The sequence below is a fragment of the Falco naumanni genome, chromosome 4 (assembly GCF_017639655.2).
Source record: "Falco naumanni isolate bFalNau1 chromosome 4, bFalNau1.pat, whole genome shotgun sequence".
Taxonomy (NCBI): Eukaryota; Metazoa; Chordata; class Aves; order Falconiformes; family Falconidae; genus Falco; species Falco naumanni.
Window position 1 is genome coordinate 89,550,309 of NC_054057.1, and position 16,862 is coordinate 89,567,170.

The 16,862-nt window shown below is 45.1% G+C and overlaps 1 protein-coding gene across 6 annotated transcripts in view; it reads left to right on the forward strand.

Annotated features, from left to right (window-relative positions):
• The first annotated feature begins 10,045 nt into the window (after window positions 1-10,045).
• RAD18 (RAD18 E3 ubiquitin protein ligase) overlaps window positions 10,046-16,862 on the forward strand; it is a 54,119-nt gene continuing 47,302 nt past the window's right edge. For 5 of the 6 annotated variants that reach the window (XR_005827446.1, XR_005827447.1, XM_040590908.1 and 2 more), the window contains exons 1-4: window positions 10,691-10,828; window positions 11,030-11,111; window positions 13,565-13,626; window positions 15,107-15,177. Coding sequence is in view for 4 of the 6 variants with exons in the window: in XM_040590908.1 (XP_040446842.1) it covers window positions 10,778-10,828; window positions 11,030-11,111; window positions 13,565-13,626; window positions 15,107-15,177 (266 nt within the window). In the remaining 2 variants the exon portion in view is untranslated. Of the gene's footprint in view, window positions 10,168-10,690; window positions 10,829-11,029; window positions 11,112-13,564; window positions 13,627-15,106; window positions 15,178-16,862 lie in introns of those variants that run through there. The other variant, XM_040590910.1, reaches the window with a different exon arrangement.

A 16,862-nucleotide genomic window follows, 5' to 3' on the forward strand; every position in this document is an offset into this window, starting at 1 on the left:
GTAGCTGAATTAATTTTAATCAGCTTTTTTGTGTGTATGTGAAAGGAATTGCACCCAGGCTGAGAACCAAGGAGCCAAACTGAGACTCTAAACCAAAAGGGTGGCAAAAGAATAAGCTGCTGGAGATGACCAAATAGAATGGAAAATATTACAAACCTACCAATGCATCTAACTGTGCACAGCTTATCAGTTTGATGGTTCTTATGTTGGAATAACTCAGAGCTAGTGATATTACTCATGATTTTCACAACATTTATTGGATCAGCATTGGTCTCCAAATGGGAGGTATCTGCATGTGCTAGAACAATGGCTCTCTAACGTCAACAAGCATCTGCTGTGGCAGAAGACCAAAGTCAGCAACAGCTAATTCATTGATGGCTTATTATTTGAATTTGTGTTGCTGTCCCAAGTCAGGGCTGCAACAGATTTGTCTGCCTCCTCTTCTCCCTGAGCTGCCTGTCAAGCAACCACTGGCATTTCATGCAGCCCTTAGGCCAGGTCCAACTCAATCAGCATCGGTTTATTATGAAATGCCCAGAGTGATTTTACTCATTGTGTCTGTCTCAAAACAGTTCAAGAGAAAGTTTAAATATTATTTCTGGCTCCTTCAGCCACTAACCGTAACAGCTTTTTTGTGGAAGTTTCCATGCTGCTCTGTAAAACGGTAAGATTTTTCCTCACTGATTCCACACATTGGTCTAAACCCATTGAAGTAGACATAAAAAAAAAATAAAATAAAAAAATTATTCCATTTGTGCTTTCAAGGCATTTCTGTGTGAAAGGACCAGAAACACATGGACCTGTGGCGCAGATAAATAGCGGCAGAAGGGAGCTGAGTGCAGTTTAGTGCGGTGTTACCTGCCAGTATAATCTCCACTGGGGGTGATAAATATGTTTCAGCATGCGGGCTGTGAACGTTTTGACTAATGAAGGTTTATTAGCATTTCGCTGTTGTCTTTTGTGCTTGGAAGACAGTGACCGAAGCTCTTGGTGTCACTGGCTGCACTGCTGTGCACGAGGCTGCTGCACTTTGCTCGCCAAGAAACCGGTAGTGGGATGGTGGGACCATCGCTGAACTGCAGGCTTTTAGCCAACAGATAATGACATGGGGGAAAAAAATAGCACCGCGAAATCAGCTTCTGCTGTCTTTGAATCTCAAAGTGATTTATATATGTTCAGAAAAACCACAGACATTGCAGGACTGACCCTGCACCCCCTTATAGTTGCTCTGGTACTCCATCCCTGTGGAATCCTCTGCTGGCTGCTTTGATCCCGTGCCTGGCAGAGGAGTGCTGACAGCAGCCGGGAAGAGAGCTCAGGCCTCCAGCTCGTTCAGCCCCGCCACCTCCCAGGGCCATCTCTTCACCCAACAGGGCTGGTCAGAGTCTGCACAGCCTCCCACCCTTCCCGAGTGGGGTGCTGTTCCTGCATCCTCCACAGCACCCTGCTGCTGAGTGCATCGGCATCTTTCTTGATGGCACAATTAGCCTAATGGTGGAGATTGATTAAGACGTAAAAGCTAAGCCCAGTCTTTTCAGTGGAAGGTACTCTTTGTCTCATGAAAGCTTATTTCATGGCTACTGAGGTCTGCTTTTGTAATGGCTCTTCAAAAAGTTCCTGGTTGCCCTGTTCAGCACAGCAAGCTTCCCTTGTTCATCAAAGCAAAGGTAAGAGTGTAGGCTGCAAACACCAGAACCTAATTAACAGTGCATTTAAATCCCACTGGGTAATGGATGCTTGGCTTGATGAAGTTCAGGGAGGTTCGATGCTGTGCTGAGGTAAGCGGGCTGTGCTCACCCAGTTTGGGGAGGACTGAGCCTGAGGGTCCTTGTGTAGCAGCAGCTCCAGTGGGATCGAGGATCTTTTAGGAGAGAAGAAAGAAAGAAGGAGAGCCAGGGGGACTGCTGAACAGGCAGGCAGGGAGGGAAAGGCCAGGGTGGAAATGTGGACTGTCAGAAAACTGCTGTCCCTTGTGTTGGCAGAGCCCTGGCTGGAGGGAGCAGGGGGCTCCAGCACTTTGGCTGCGCCCGCTGGCTTTGCTGAGGGCAGCCCAGGGTGGGCAGAGGTGATGGCAGCCCAGCGGGACACAATGCCGAGAGGGTGAGGTCCTGCTCCTGCAGCCTGCAGCAGGGTCAGCCTGCCCCCCGCAGCTCTCACACCTTCACCTCGCTCCCCCCAACACATCCAAACCACTGCACGTGCTTCTCCCCGTGTGAGGACATTCGCACCAGCACATTTACTCAAGGAAGGATCCTGCTGGTATTTACAGACGCCTGCCTGGGCTCCGCTGTGGGCAGGTCCCTTCCCCAGAGCAGCTAAAGGAAAGCCTGCTGTGGAGAGAGGAGCAAGCCTCGCGAGCGCGTGGATCGCTGCGGCTCCTGACCTTTTCAAAGCCCTGCCACAGGCGCCTGCTCCTCTCGATCTCCCCAGCTAGTGCAGCGAGGTCAGCCTGAAAACACCGCCCGCTCCTGCTCTGTGTGGGCTGCAAAAGAATTTGTCATTGCATTGTTATCAAATTTGTCTGCCTGTCCTGCAAAGAAAAGGTGAGGTATAATTAGATTTTGGGCCTTGGTGTCCTATGCAGAGAAGGGATTCTGTGTGAGTGGACTATGATATGGATCATAATTCAAATATGTAATTTGTTTCTTATCTGGACTGTGAAGATCATGTTTTTGATCTCTCAAAGAGACGTTACAGCATTACAACAAATTTTATCCCTTTTGAAAATGAGAAATACACACCAAGAGAACTTTTCATGTGAGGGCAATGTATGAAATGTTGTATAACGTGATGGATTTGTTCTGCTTGCATGTTCAGGCATGGCAAAAATGGCAATTTAAATTGTAAATACTAAAGCAATCATTCCCATTCACAGCTGTAGATGTCAAAAGCTTTACGGCAGTCATGTGAAGCTCCTGATCAGCCTAACAGATGAGGAAAGCGAGGGGCACAGGGCTCGTCCTTGTCTGAAATTGAACAAGTTTTAGACCTGGGAACAGACCCAAACTCTCCTGAGAGCCAACGCCGAACAGAGCCAGTGCTGTTGTCTGCCCAGGAACAAGGAGCTAAGCAACAAACAGCAGCAGTGATGCTTCAGCAGCAGCTGATCAGGTGCGTACTTCGAGCTGAGCGTCCAGTGTGTTGAAATAGCAGTGGGAAGCAGAAGGTCCCGGTGTTGGCAGATGAGTCTGAGCTGGTGCATGCGTGGGATGCCTGCGCTGCCAGCCACGGGGAGGGCCAAGAGACACTAATGCACCAGCGCGTTGGTCGCTGCACCACCTGCAGCTCAAGCAGCAGAGCAGGGTCATTGCTGCCAAGAGCTGCCCAAAAACCCTGAGGAAGGGGAAGAGGCTACAAAGTGCATGAATCTTACAGGGCCCCAGTGTCAGCTGGAAATGCTGATCATCGATTTGTAAACTGCCACTAAAGATGAATTGCAGTTTAAATTGGATTTTGTAAAAGCAGCCATAAAACATCTTGCCATGCAATGCTATCTCCTTTATAAAGTGCCTTGTGCAAAACGCCCCCAATACTGTGTGCGTCAGAAAAAGCGCTGTGGATCGTTGCTATCTGGTGATTCTCTTTGCTTGTGATGCTCTGCCTTGCCCAGTTCCCAGCTCTCCAAGGAGGTGATGGGAACACAATAAAATGCCCAGGTGTCAGGGGTGCCTGGGCTGCACTTGTGCAGTCCTCTAAGGGTGAAGCAGACAGAACAGTCTTTGGGGGTTTTTTTTTGTCTTTTTTTTTTTTTTTGGTCAGGTTAGTATGCTGAAGCAAACAGCATCAAAGACGTAGGACAGAAGTATTTCCTGACAGCCACTGCAAGGAAACAAATAAGTAGCATTCACAAAGTTTAATTTTTCATTCTGCCCAATACTTCAAACCTTAATTACACCATTTAGAGGACATCAGATCGATGGTAGGAGCAGACAGCAGCATTAGCTTACCCAGCAGAACAGCCCCTTCTCTGTCTCTGCTTGTTTGGTCAATGTCCCCTTTGCTGAGTGGACTGTATAGGAAGAACTAAATTGTTTAATCAAAGCTTAGAGGCTGTAAAAATTTAGTGAAAGGGCTTGTAAATTTTGGTCTAATATATTAACTCATTACAAGTCTATTAATTTCAGGAGGCATTTAATATACTGCTTGTATAAAAACCAAGGAGATCCACATCTGACAGATGCCTGCAGAGCTGGAGGCCTTTCTGTGTTCTGTGTGTTTCATTCCTTTGTCCTTTGCTGGGCTGCCAGAAATGCTGTTAATGGAAAATGTTCCTGGCTTTCTCCTCTTCAGCACAACCAACTCCTCTGAGATGAACCACCATCACCACAGGTCTGACTCCCCGATGCTGCTCAGCCGGCCCCGGATTTGGCTGCTTGTGCCACTGTTGTGCTACAAACCGGTGCTCTTTCCCAGATGAAAAGTTTCACACGAGCTTATTTTATGTTTGCCAAGGCCAAAGCACCTCAAATTCATGGTTAGGTGCATCAACCTCCGGATTTGCTGTTTATGTATTCCTTACTTTTTTTTTTTTTTTTCTTTTTTCCTTTGCTTCCCTTAAACTAAAAAGAATGAGCAGGGTCTTTTATACCAATGTAGGAACATTTTATTCCATGCTGTTCTTCCCTTCATGCTGTTCTCAGCTAAAATACTCAACAATTAAGCAGCACACGCACTGGACAGCAGGTCCTTTTCTTACTGTGCTGGCAGCCAAGGCTGCCCACCCTCCCAAGCTGACCTGTTTCACGCCTGTTCTGTTCATTGACCCTACGAGCTGCTAGCGGCCAAGCAGCACTTAGCATGGCTGGCTGATGTCTGCTCCAAATACTGAGACTGCATCATCTCACTGCCATGAAAAATTCTGGAAGCAGGAATGTTAAATTTCTTCAGTACCTCCTGTCTCTGAAAAGGACATGACAGAAAACAATTCTGCATAATCTGGTTAAACTAATGCTATTATTTTTAGTGAACCATTTCAGATTTTGCCTTGAAGTAAGAAGGAGGGAAAGGGTAAAATTTCCTGCTTCTGATAGCTCTTTCCATCTCAGAAAGGAGAACTCTGGCGCAAGCACTAGACATGTGCTAGGAATTAGATGCCGACAGTGACCATCGGAATGTCCCAGTTCTCCTGCCTGTGAAAACAGAAAATACTGTCTCTGTTGCAGGAATATTAAGTGGATGAATACATTGATACTTCAAATATGTATGCGCTGGTCTTGCAAGGTGTTAACAGGCTGTGGTCTGCACCAGATCCTGGGAAGGTCACAGAATAGTGTTTGTACTCCTCAGGGACGCGCGAAAAAAGAACGAAAGAACGCCATGTTTGTGGGAATTTTGTTCTTACCCCACCCCAGGCCAGTCCTGGTGCTGAGTACCCTACTCTGGTATGTGAAAGAAGAGAGAGATTTAGCTTTGTACAATAATACCATACTTCCAGATTGAACTTTTCAGTAAAGTAATTTATATATCTTGTTTAAACTCTTCTTTTCAGCTTCATGCCTGAGAAGTCTGTCTGTGTTTTTTTCTAATAGTCAATAAGAGTTCATAAATGACAATCTGGGTAATAGTGACTATTATTAGAAGATTAAGGCAGCCAAATTGAGTACACTCTAGAGAGACTTTTGATTCCAGCTTTACGCACTTCTTTCCATATAAAACTCGTAACAGCAGACCTTTTAAGAAGTGCTGGTAGTGTGCTTCAAAAAGGGGGGGTGTCTGAAATACCACTGCAGCTCTCAGCCAGAGTTACCCCGCTAACTCCTTCTGATTCTGATGCTGTAGTGCAAGTAGACAATTTCTCCCGAAATACCATAAAAAATGAGATGAGCGGCAAGTCCCTCCCATGCTTGGTTCACCCTGAGCTGGCTCCTAGGAGCTTTCCTGCAGCTCCTCATCTTGCCCTTTGTCCCGAGGAAGGGACCCACTCTGCACCTGAACCCCAGCTGGACAGACTCTCTTGTCTCCTTGCTTCAGAAGGCTGCCCAGAGCATTTGATAGAGGAGTGGGAAACAATGTTGTTCCTTTTGCTTCTCTTGTCCTGAAAGGTCTGATTTAGAGGGAAACAGATGGCAAACAGATTCCTGAAGAAAAAAAACCCAAAGTGTTTGGTGCTACCAGTTACTAAGGCAATAAATGTCATAGCCAGATTATGTTGTACTTGAAGCATAAAACTAGGGTAGAAACGCCTTACTGAACATCGAAAATACAGCCCTCTACTTCCAACAATGACTTGATTTAAAGCCCCTGTGTTTGAACCCTTGTGACTTGCTAAATGACAAAGGTGGTATGTATTGATTAAAATACATATATGTATATTTATAGCTCATAATCTCGATGGCTTACAAAACTTCGAAAGTAGAAACGAGGAAATAAAAATTACTGATATGTTCAGGTGGTATTCTTATTTTTAGCTAAAACTATTTATTACAAAAAGATGATGCTGGTTGATGTGGTAGCTATCATGTAAGTGACCTTTGACAATAAATAGTAAGCTCATGCTGTGGTGCTGAGCTTTCTTGCACGGCCATGACTTACGCAAAGGCTGTTACATGCTATGTCTTTGCCGTGTTGCTGCAGGCTTTTGATTGATGCCGTGCATTCGGTTCAGTCCAGGAAAGAATGAGTAAAGCTCTTTGGATGGGCAGTAGTTCTTAGCTACATTTCTGGGCCAAACCTTGTCTTGGTTAACTGGTGTTGGTCTGATGGGCTGTTCAAGCTATCTGCGCTGGCAGATGTTAGATCTGAAATGCTGTTGTTTTGTTTGGCATGGTGAACATTTAATTCAGATTGCTATTGAAAGGATTGCTTTGACAGGGACTTTGTGTATTCCTGTCTCAAGAGTTAGTACTTCATGGTGGGATTTTTTTGTCCTAAAATTCTCAACATCAGACTAAATTTAGTCATGTAGAAATCAATAAATTACTGCCAACTTTAACATAAGGGCAGAGTTAGGTCAATGTTAAATGTTTTTGAACAATCTTGCTCATGGTATTCAGGCTCTTCTCCTCTTCAGTTGGGAATGACATGACGAGAAACTTTCCACTGCTTTAAACATTAAGGAATCTCTGAAAATATTTAGAAACAATCAACTTAAAATGTTCTATGGTTTGGGTTTTGATTTTTCTTTTTTGTGAAGTACAGTATGTTCTTCTGCAGATTTTCATCCAATCTACATGCTCATGTCCCACAGGCTTGTTTCCATGGCACATTGGTATTTCTATCATAGAGTATGTCTAGCGACACATGTAAAAGGCAGATCTTGGTGGAGTATTAATTTTAAGAACAATCTACTAAGGGCAGCTGAAGATGAGCCATTTGTCTGTCAGAGCACAGAGAAAAACAACAGTTCTGTAAGCAGCGCTGATGCTGGAACCCTATTTGGGAGTAAACAATTTTTACATTAAGTTGTGTGCAACTATGTAGAACTCCACTTAAATATTTTCTTTGTCTCAACAGCACATATGAAAATAAGTAGCTCTTGGAGATTTGCTTTGTGTCAGGCTACTCCATCTCCTACTAAGCTTTTATATCCATTTCTCACTGCTAACAGAACAGGGCAATAAGCTTAGAGAAATGCTGGTTGGTACCTACTGGCATTTTAATTTAAATGAATGTTGCATGGGGTTGGGAGGAGGGTATATGGTCTCTGTTTTGATGTTCTGTGGATAATAACAAGTTGTAACTTGGTAGTCCAGCAAAATAAACCAGTTTAGTACTGCTACACCAAAGTCCAAAGAGCCAATAAAACACTGGGGAGCATTCCTATGGAGGAAGATAAGTGTCCTCACTCTGTAGGAGTCCTTGGGTTTAAATCTACTTCCTGGGACCCATCATGCTCAAGCAGGCTCCAACTGAGCCGGTGGGAGTGTTTTGCCTGACCAGATTCTCCCAGCTGTCTGGTATGGCTGGAGGGGTGTGAAGGGCTTCCTAGTGCCTCTCATTGTGGTGGAACAGCTGCTGCAGGACAGCCCATGGGACTGCACCCTGCGGGGGAAATGCTCACAACCAACCGTGCTCTTTTAGCCGCCGAGGCTGCGGGGGCATCCACGGCTCTGCCAGACAGAGCTCCAACTGGAATGTCCTTTGCTGCTTCTGAACGACTGCCCCTCCGTGGGGTGAGGCCCCCAGGTGATAATGGCACCCAGTTCTGTCCCTGCCACCTCACTCGTGTCTCTCCAGGGCCCTGGCACAGAGCCACCGCAAACCAGAGGCACTGCTAAACACTGCCTGTCAGATGGAGCAACCTGCAGCCCTGAGCTCACCCCCTCACTGCACGCTACAAGGATAATTTGGCCATGCTGCCTAAGGCGGAGTCTCTCTAACTTCTGAGTCATACAGGATTCAGGTGAAAACACAGGTTTTCCAGATTTTTTGATACGGTGCTTTTCCTGTCAAACTAGTTTAAGTCACTTTTTATGCAGCAGCAGCCTGTGTGGATGGTGCTTGGCTATAAACTCATTGCCCTTTGCTATTCTACCAAAACAAATAATAAACATGTTGATTTAGTGATGAAACCCTTGTGTCCATTCCTGGGAAGGATGACTTACTTGCCAACCAACAAGCTCATGTCAGAAAGTGTGTGAACCTGGAACGAGATCTGCAGTGTGCATGAGGGAAGAGAAAGAACAGAAAATTGAAAAAGAACCATAAGAGATTGATACATTAATTTTTCACAGCTTGCAGAGAAAGCAGAAGAAATGGATTCCTTAAGGTGAAAAGAAAGGGCACTTAAATGTCAATGAAATTATTTGTAAATTCTAGCACTTTTGGCAAGTGTCAGACAGTAATCAGCTCCATTCATATATATAAATTCAGAGATTCATAAAGCCTAAGGCCAGCAGGGACCATTATGATAATTTCTTCAGATGTTCCCTATCAGGTAGGTCATGGAGTACCTTTTTTATATATAAATATAAATATAAATATAAATATAAATATAAATATAAATATAAATATGCATTATTGAGTGCTAGTTTATGGAGCTTGACTTTATTTTATCTGAATAAAAAATCAGACTAGCACAAATCAGGAGTAGGACCATGCAAACTGCTACAAAAACTCATCTTACAGGAAAAATCAGGTATGGGCACACATGGTTTTCAGGTAACAGCACATCTGAGTCACCAGCAGCTACAAAAGTGCTTAAAACAAATCTGTGAAATGAAGGAAGCAAAGGGAGGCATTACTGTTCCGCAGGCTAATATATAAAATAGGTAAATATGTATTGTGTGTGTGCGTAAAAACCTCTGCTACAAGACATGTTAATCACCAGGGATACTTGTAACAGTGTGCAGCCTGGAGCAAAGTGTGTCAATGTATTGCAGCAGAGTATCTGCGAGGGGACCGACATCGTCCCCCTTCAGCAAGCACCCAGTGCAAGGGGCAGCACAGCCTTGGTGCAGGCTGCAGCAAATGGCCGGCTTCTGAAATTTGAATTGCACCGACACGGTGCAATTTGTTTGCAATGTTATCCCGCCTGACTTTGGCTACATGCCAAGTTTCCCTAAACTCCTCGGCAATTATTAAACCTTCTGAAGCCACAGCAGCAGTACTCAGTCATGATCATTGCTACCTACTATTTCTTTGTTTTTCATCCGTAAGGCCCATGTATTTTTAGCCTGGGTTCTGCAATGTCCCCTCTTGTGGAATTCAGAGAGCCAGATCTGGCCATGCCCAGGACAGAGGTGACCGTGATGATGCCCATTTCCATGGCAACCCCGCACAGCCCTGTACATGTCTATGGAGAAGGTCGTTCCCATAGCAAAGGCTGACATGCACCTGTATGGGGAAGTGTAAACAGAAAACAGGGCTGGTTGGGAGGTGGCGGAGCCGGTTAGTCGCAGAAGGGATGTTAGGCAGGGGGCCGTTTTTCCAAATCTCATTGACACAGTGCCTGAGGGATTTTTCAAATTAACATCTCCTGGAAGGTACAGGTGGTGAAGACTCTCACACCTAGCTTATTAGATGGCGGGGTTGCTCAGTGACACATCTCATTTGTCACCCGAGTAAACGGCTGATCACAGTGGCCGAGAACTGCATTGCATCCATAAGATGTGCGCGGGAGTTTGATGAAGGCGATGGGTGCGCAGGAGCCGGTGCCTTTCCTTTAGCCCCTCCGGGGTGCCTGTTCCGAGGTGACCTCCACGTGTGCGTTAGGGAGAGGAGAGGCCAGTACGGAAACTGCCCGGTGGAGGACGCGTTTGGTGCTGAAACGAGTAAACGTTCATCCCTTGGATTTTAACATTCCCCGAGCCGGTGTTTAATTGGCGTCCCCCGGGAAGGGCAGGTCCTGCAGCCGGAGGGGAACTCGGGGTTCGCGGGGCCGGGACAGGGCTCCAGCCGCGCCGGGCGGGGGGCAGCCCCTGCCGAGCCCGGGGACGGCGGCGGGGTCACTCGTGGCGGCCGCCAGCGCCTCACGCCCGCCGGTTTGCCTCGGCGCCGGCCTTCTCCTACCGGGCCCCGGGGCGGCGGCGCGGGCCCGGCGGGCCCAGCGGGCTCAGGGCCCGGCCTCCCCGCGCCCGGCGGCTCTCACAGCCGTGCGGGGGCAGCCGCGGCGGGGCCTGCTGGCAGCCGGGGACGGAGCGCGCCACGCTGCGCGGTGGAGAGCGGCCGGCCGCGGGGCTGCGGCTCCAGCGGCCCCGGCCCCGGACTACAGCTCCCGGCAGCCGCGGCGCCGCCGGAAGCGCGGCCCGGTCGCGGCGCGCAGGCCGCAGCGCGGGGGATTTGGACTCGGTGCCGGCCGGGCGGCGAGGCCGTGGGGCGCGGGCCGGGCCGGGCCGCCATGGCCCTGGTGCCCGAGCCGCCGTGGCCGGAGCGCCTGTCCCCGCTGAAGGTGCGTGAGGCGCGGCGGGCGGGCTGGCGGCGGGGCGGGGCGGTCCTCCGTGGCCGTCGCCGGCGGCGGGCTAGGGCCTAGGCGGCCCCTGGCACCGAGGGCCCGGTGCCGGCCTCTCGCCGCGCTCCGCGCCGTGCGGGGCCGTGGGGCACGGGGCCGGCTGGAGGCGCGCGGTGCGGTAACCTGGGCTTCCCGTTGCAGGCCGTGGATGACTTGCTGCGGTGCGGGATATGCTTCGACTACTTCAGCATTGCGATGATCATTCCACAGTGCTCGCACAACTGTAAGTACGGCCGGGGAGCGCCTGGCTGCTTCCACCGAGCGCCCGCCGTGGGCCCCGGCTCCTGCGGCCCGGCCCGGCCTGCTGACCCGGGTCAGACTCCGTGGGTGCCAGCTGCGTAGGAGTCAACGCAGAACTCTTACTTGCTTTTCATTGTAACTCTGTGCCTCCTGTCTTGGGGTTAACGTATTTTATGGAGGTTCAGCTAATACATCACTATTGATTTGGTGGTTGCAGTTTAAATTTACTTGAGTTGTAATAAAAATTGCACAGAAACAGCAGTTTTGATAAAAAATTGCTTGAGTAGGAGCCGAGGTAAACGTGGTGTGTTTGTGACAGGTCACTAAAGAGGTGGTGAGATTGTTCTTCCCTCTATCCTGTGACCTTGTGGAATTTAGAATTGGTGTGTTTCACGTAAATGCACGCTGCTGTGCATTCCGGGGAGTACCGGGGTGGCTGTGGTGGGAGTGTGTCTTGGCCCTGTGACTCCATATAAGCCTGACTTGTCGTTCAGTTTATGGATTAAGGCAGACAGGTAGGAGTGAAAAAGCTGTACTCAAAGAAATTTTGAGTGAATGGTTTGGTCTTCATACGTCTTTCCTGGGAAACACAGGACTGGAGAATTACCTTGTGGACCCTGTGGGCTGGCAATCCTGCTGTACCTTAGCCGAATGACAGAAAACTATTGAAAAATGTCCTCAGAAAAGAGTTTAGTCCTTTAGCGTTTCAGAGAGAAGTTATCATTTGACTATTTATCATTTACCGGCACATAGAGCAGGGATTACTGGCCTTTTATTTCCTTTATAAACCATGCAGCTCTTCTGCTTGTGGCTTAGCCAGCAAGGACATTTGCCTCTGAGGAGCTCTTTTGGATGAAAGCTGTGAAGCAGCCAGCAACTTTTCCTCATGCAGTTACGGTTGTAGCCTTCTAGACAGCGCAAATACGTGTGGTCTGGATTAATGCACGTAAACACCACCTATTCCTACAATTCTTCATTTAAATATCTTTTGTAACTTCTTGAGGGTGGAACAAAATGGAAAGCTGTATGGCAGAGAGCATTAAGTGTTACAAACTAAAATTTTCCATGCTGCTCTGTCTGCCTCAGGCTGATATCTTCTGGAACATGGTAGTGAAGCAGTTTAGTGAAAGTCAGATTAGGGGGAAGTATGTTGCCTTTTCTCACCTTAAAATAAATGCTTGTAACTGATTTCTTCAGAAACTATAGCGCTTCCTCTTCCTTACGTGAAGGAGGATGTTGTAGTTTGGCAATGAAGTTCAGCTTGGCAAAACTGTCACCACTGAAAACAGTGTATTTATGGTAGGGAGCACTTGAAATTCTCTGCAGTAGCTGGTATAACAGCCTGCCTGTGACACAGCTGGGTTCAGAGGCCCTTTGAAAAGAATCCACCTATTTTCTGTTTCTTAACAGATCGTGCATTTCATTTCCCCTTGCAAACTGCAGAAGGCCTAAGTTTCCTACAGTAAATCAAGATTTCTTGAAGTATTTTCTATTTGGTTGTCTTTATGTAATCTCTTCAGGCAACAGAGATTGTACAATTGGAGTAAAAAGCTCTCTGCCATTAATGAATAATTATTTGTGAGTAGATGAAAATGAAATAAATTTACTTGCAAAATTTTTTTCTGTTTCTTTTTTTCTTAATGATGTTGTTACAGGGCTTCTAGATAACTCTCTAATCTGTTTGCAACTATAGCCACTTAAAATTCCTCCTCTGCTCATTCTTGGGTGACTGGTAGCATTCAGTAGCTCTCTTAACAGCAGTTGTTTAACTTTCACAGTGCTTTGGATTGTACCTTTAGTGACAGAATAGATGTACCATTCATATTTTTTTCACGTAATAAAAGCATCTGAAGATGTATGCCAAAATGAAGCTTATGGCATATTTCACCAAAGAGTCTATTGAAACATCCTGTGATGATCTATGACTTGCTTTTCCTGGGAAACATTTAAGCTGTCTCTCAGAGTTCCAGTGCTGTTTCCTATAATTTTTAGTTTTTTCCCTCAACAAGTTAGTATTGTTTTGGAAAGGGGAAGAAACACCTGGGAAAAAAGGGGATGGTTTGTCTGGGGCTATGCAGGAAGATGAAAGTGATCCAACATTAGTCATGTCAAAAAAAAACCCAACAACACCCCCCACCCCCCCCCCCCCCAAAAAAAAAAAAAAAAAACCCAAAAAAAGCAGTGGTAGAGTGAGCAGTGCAAACACACTGCTTTTAGTGGTGGTAGCAGAGTAACGTGTTAAACTCTGCTTTTGGCAGAGGGACTGAGATGAAATGTTGAAAGATGCTTGCATAAAATATGTTGGTGGCTTTTTTTTTGCTACAATAGTGATCTTAATTCTTGCATGTATTGTACGAAAATAAAATATACTAATAAGGATGTTGAACTGCATTTGGAAGAATGCCTGTTAAAAAATCATGTATTTCCTTTTTCCAGATTGTTCCCTTTGTATACGCAAGTTTTTGTCCTACAAAACTCAATGTCCAACATGCTGTGTGGTAAGTGTTTTTCTCGGCTTGCTTTTTGTGTATATTTTGGCAAATCTCAGGAGCTTTTCCCTTTGGACTGTGCTAAATAATTAATTCTGGTCGCATGTTACCACCTTTCCTTTTGGTGAGCAGCTCTTTGTGAGCAGCAATTTGGACAACATGTGGTGGTCTTGTAACTGGAATTGTCCTGTTTCAGAGCTACTCTTTTTTTTTTTTTTTTTTTTTTTTTTTTTTATGCATAGGCAGAAGTAGATAGAGCATCAAACCTGGGTTTTGGCTCAGAGCTCTGTATGCAATCTGTTGCAAAACATTTAGCATTGCCTCCTAATTTGTTAAAATACACCATCATTTAAAATATGAGTGCTGAAATTAAGCTCTTCAATTTTCCATCATTGAGTGGCCTCACTTCATCTTTCAAGGCATCTTCAGAAGTGTCCACAGACCATCTAGTCCTAAAACTCTGTGAGTGTACAGTGTACCTTTTTGGGGATCAGAGGACTATGTTACGCACCAGGACAAGGAGGAGTTTGCCATGAGAGTTAGGTTAAATGTGAAAAGCACTAGAGGCAGGTTCAGTGTGCTCTGCAGGTGAGTGATTATTATGATCTGACTTGAAGGCTTTTTTTGATTAAAGAACACACAATGCAATTTATACTAAGCCTTAATATAAGTTTTCATTTTAAGTAAGCCAGCTGGGCTTTATTGAACTCCTAAAAATGGTAGGCTGCCTAGAAACAATGAATGACACTTCAGGAATATTGGCGAAATAGAAGTAATTTTCTTCTGTGTTTCTAAAGCATGACCCAGACTAGACTTTTCAAGACTGGGAAACAGATCTGTTTGTCGCTTTGCCAGTTTTTAAACTTTCAGACAAGTGCAGACTACTTGATGAAGTATATTTTACTACTCCCTTCTTAAAAATCACAGGTATTGATATGAGCAAGACAAATAAAAGCTTTGTAAAAGAAGAGCAGAGAGAGACAGCCAGGGCGATAAAAATCAGAAATTGCTTAAAAAGAATGAATTGAATACACAAAGCCATCTCATAATTCATATTCTAATTCTGTAATTAGAAGATTAACACTTCCCTTCATCAGTTTTCATGTCTTGTTGATTAAGGTTCTTATCATGTTCATGGGATCTTTGGTTTGGTTTTCAAAATAATTAGAACCGGGCTACAGTAAAGCATTGTTGGAGGCTGAGTAGACTGGATTTTGCTGCTTTAGCTTTATGGTTCATTTTTATCTATTACCTATAATTTCCCAGACTTACAGTTCTCAGGCAGTTATTTTAGCCTGAGCTATTTTTCAGGAAAAAAAGTTTACAATTTATGCATTTTCATTCACATAACATTTTAGCAGGGTAGTTGAGGCATTTATCCAAGAAACAAATGATTGATCACTTGAACGTTTTCTGGGTACTTCTTGTTTTCACTGCATTTGAATGTTGTTTCTTTTTTCTCTCTTTTCTTTCTTTCTTTTTTTAATAGGCAGTCTCAGAATCGGACCTGAAAAATAACCGGACATTAGATGAACTAGTAAAGAGCTTTAATTCTGCAAGGTATACTGTAATTTTATGAATAATCTCTCTGGTTTGGCAGCTGGAAAGGCAGGTGTGACTCACTTTGTGTGACCAGGCTAGGAGTCCTTGTAGAGAAGCAGAGCAAGGAGCAGTGTGAGGACTGAGTGAAAATATTGCAGTGTCACAGAAATGTTGTCAAAGACTAATGTTTAAGCCTTTGGAAAAATCCTTCAGTTTTCTGGCTGAAGGTTACTGTCCACTCAGATAATGTGTGTAGGTTGTGTAAGCTTATTTTGTTTTTGCTTCTGGTTAGCTGCCCTGTAGTTTACAGTCTCTTCCATTATGTGAAGTCAAGCAGATGTGTCAGGATTCTACAGGGAAAATAATGGTAATAAAGATTTTCTTCTAAGATCCTTCCTATGTGTGCAGCGGAAATTCTGAATAGAAAGATTTTATCTAGTGGGAATGGTCAGCTTGCAAGAGAATTATCTTGGTGAAGTCATTGGATGGGAAAAACATAGGTATTGAGGGACCACAAGTGTGAGTTTTCCTGGATAAGAGTAGTAATGGAGTATTGTGCTTTTACCTGGATTTCTTACCTACTTTTCTGTTTTTTAATTAATTTTTGATCTCCTCATGCCTTTGAAAGACAGGAGCAACAGAATAAGCATGACTTGGTAAACGCTTACCACAGTAGATACATGAGATTTCTTGTGTTATCCCTGTTTTCTTGTGATAAGCAGCAGCTCAGTGATTTGCTAGGTATTTTGTAGGTATCCCTGTGTCTGTGGGAGAGAATCAGACTATCATCTTTTTCTCCGAAATGAACTTTGGAGCTTGAAGTCGATGACGTTCTTGGCTTCGTGAGTGATAGGCAGCATAGTTCGGTTTATGGCTTTGTTTCTTGAGAGGGTTTCTCTGTCGTGAAGATCCAGTCTTCTGTGTGACCACTATTAGGTTGAACTGGTTTTATTTGAAGAATTGGAATTCTACAGTTCCATTATTTTAGCTTGAATTCTCTTTGGTGTTTCTTAGTGATAACTGGATTATTATTATTCTTATTTTTTTGGTAATGCCTAATTTTGTAGGGAACAAGTAGTGCTGACTTGGATCCATTATGATATTGAATCTTAAACGTTAATTTTTTTGACTGCTTTAATGGATCAGTATAAATCTTACCAGTCAGGGTAGTTTAATAATCTTGCCTTTTGTGATTCAGAGTTCAATCAATCTCTCAACGTAAAGACAGATCAATAAGACAAAACCTGTAGTTTCCTGTTCTGTACCGGGTGGAGGGTGAGGTGGGAGAGAGCCAGTGCAGGGTGTTTTCTGGATCTCGGTAAGAAAGACCCAACAACAAATGGCTTACTAGCACAACTAGTTTAATAAGACAGACTCTTACAAGGAATATAGGTAGTGAGTAAATCTCATGTCACTTCAGATGCTGGGCACCCCACGTTTGTGCCTCTCAGCCTGGGATTGAATTTACTCTACAGATGGTCCTGAGTTGGAGGGGAATGCTGCTTGCCTGGAAAGTGTTACGGAATATGAGTACCATTAAATCATCATGTTGGTTTCTGCCCCGGCGATGTTGGTACAGGACTAAACTTTTGTCTCCCCTCCTCCTTCCCCATCTGCTTTGTTTCCTTTTGGCCCCCTCCAAAACAAATCTAAGGTCCGGGGGTTGATTTTTTGAAATGTGCTAAGTTCTTCAAGTCTATCCT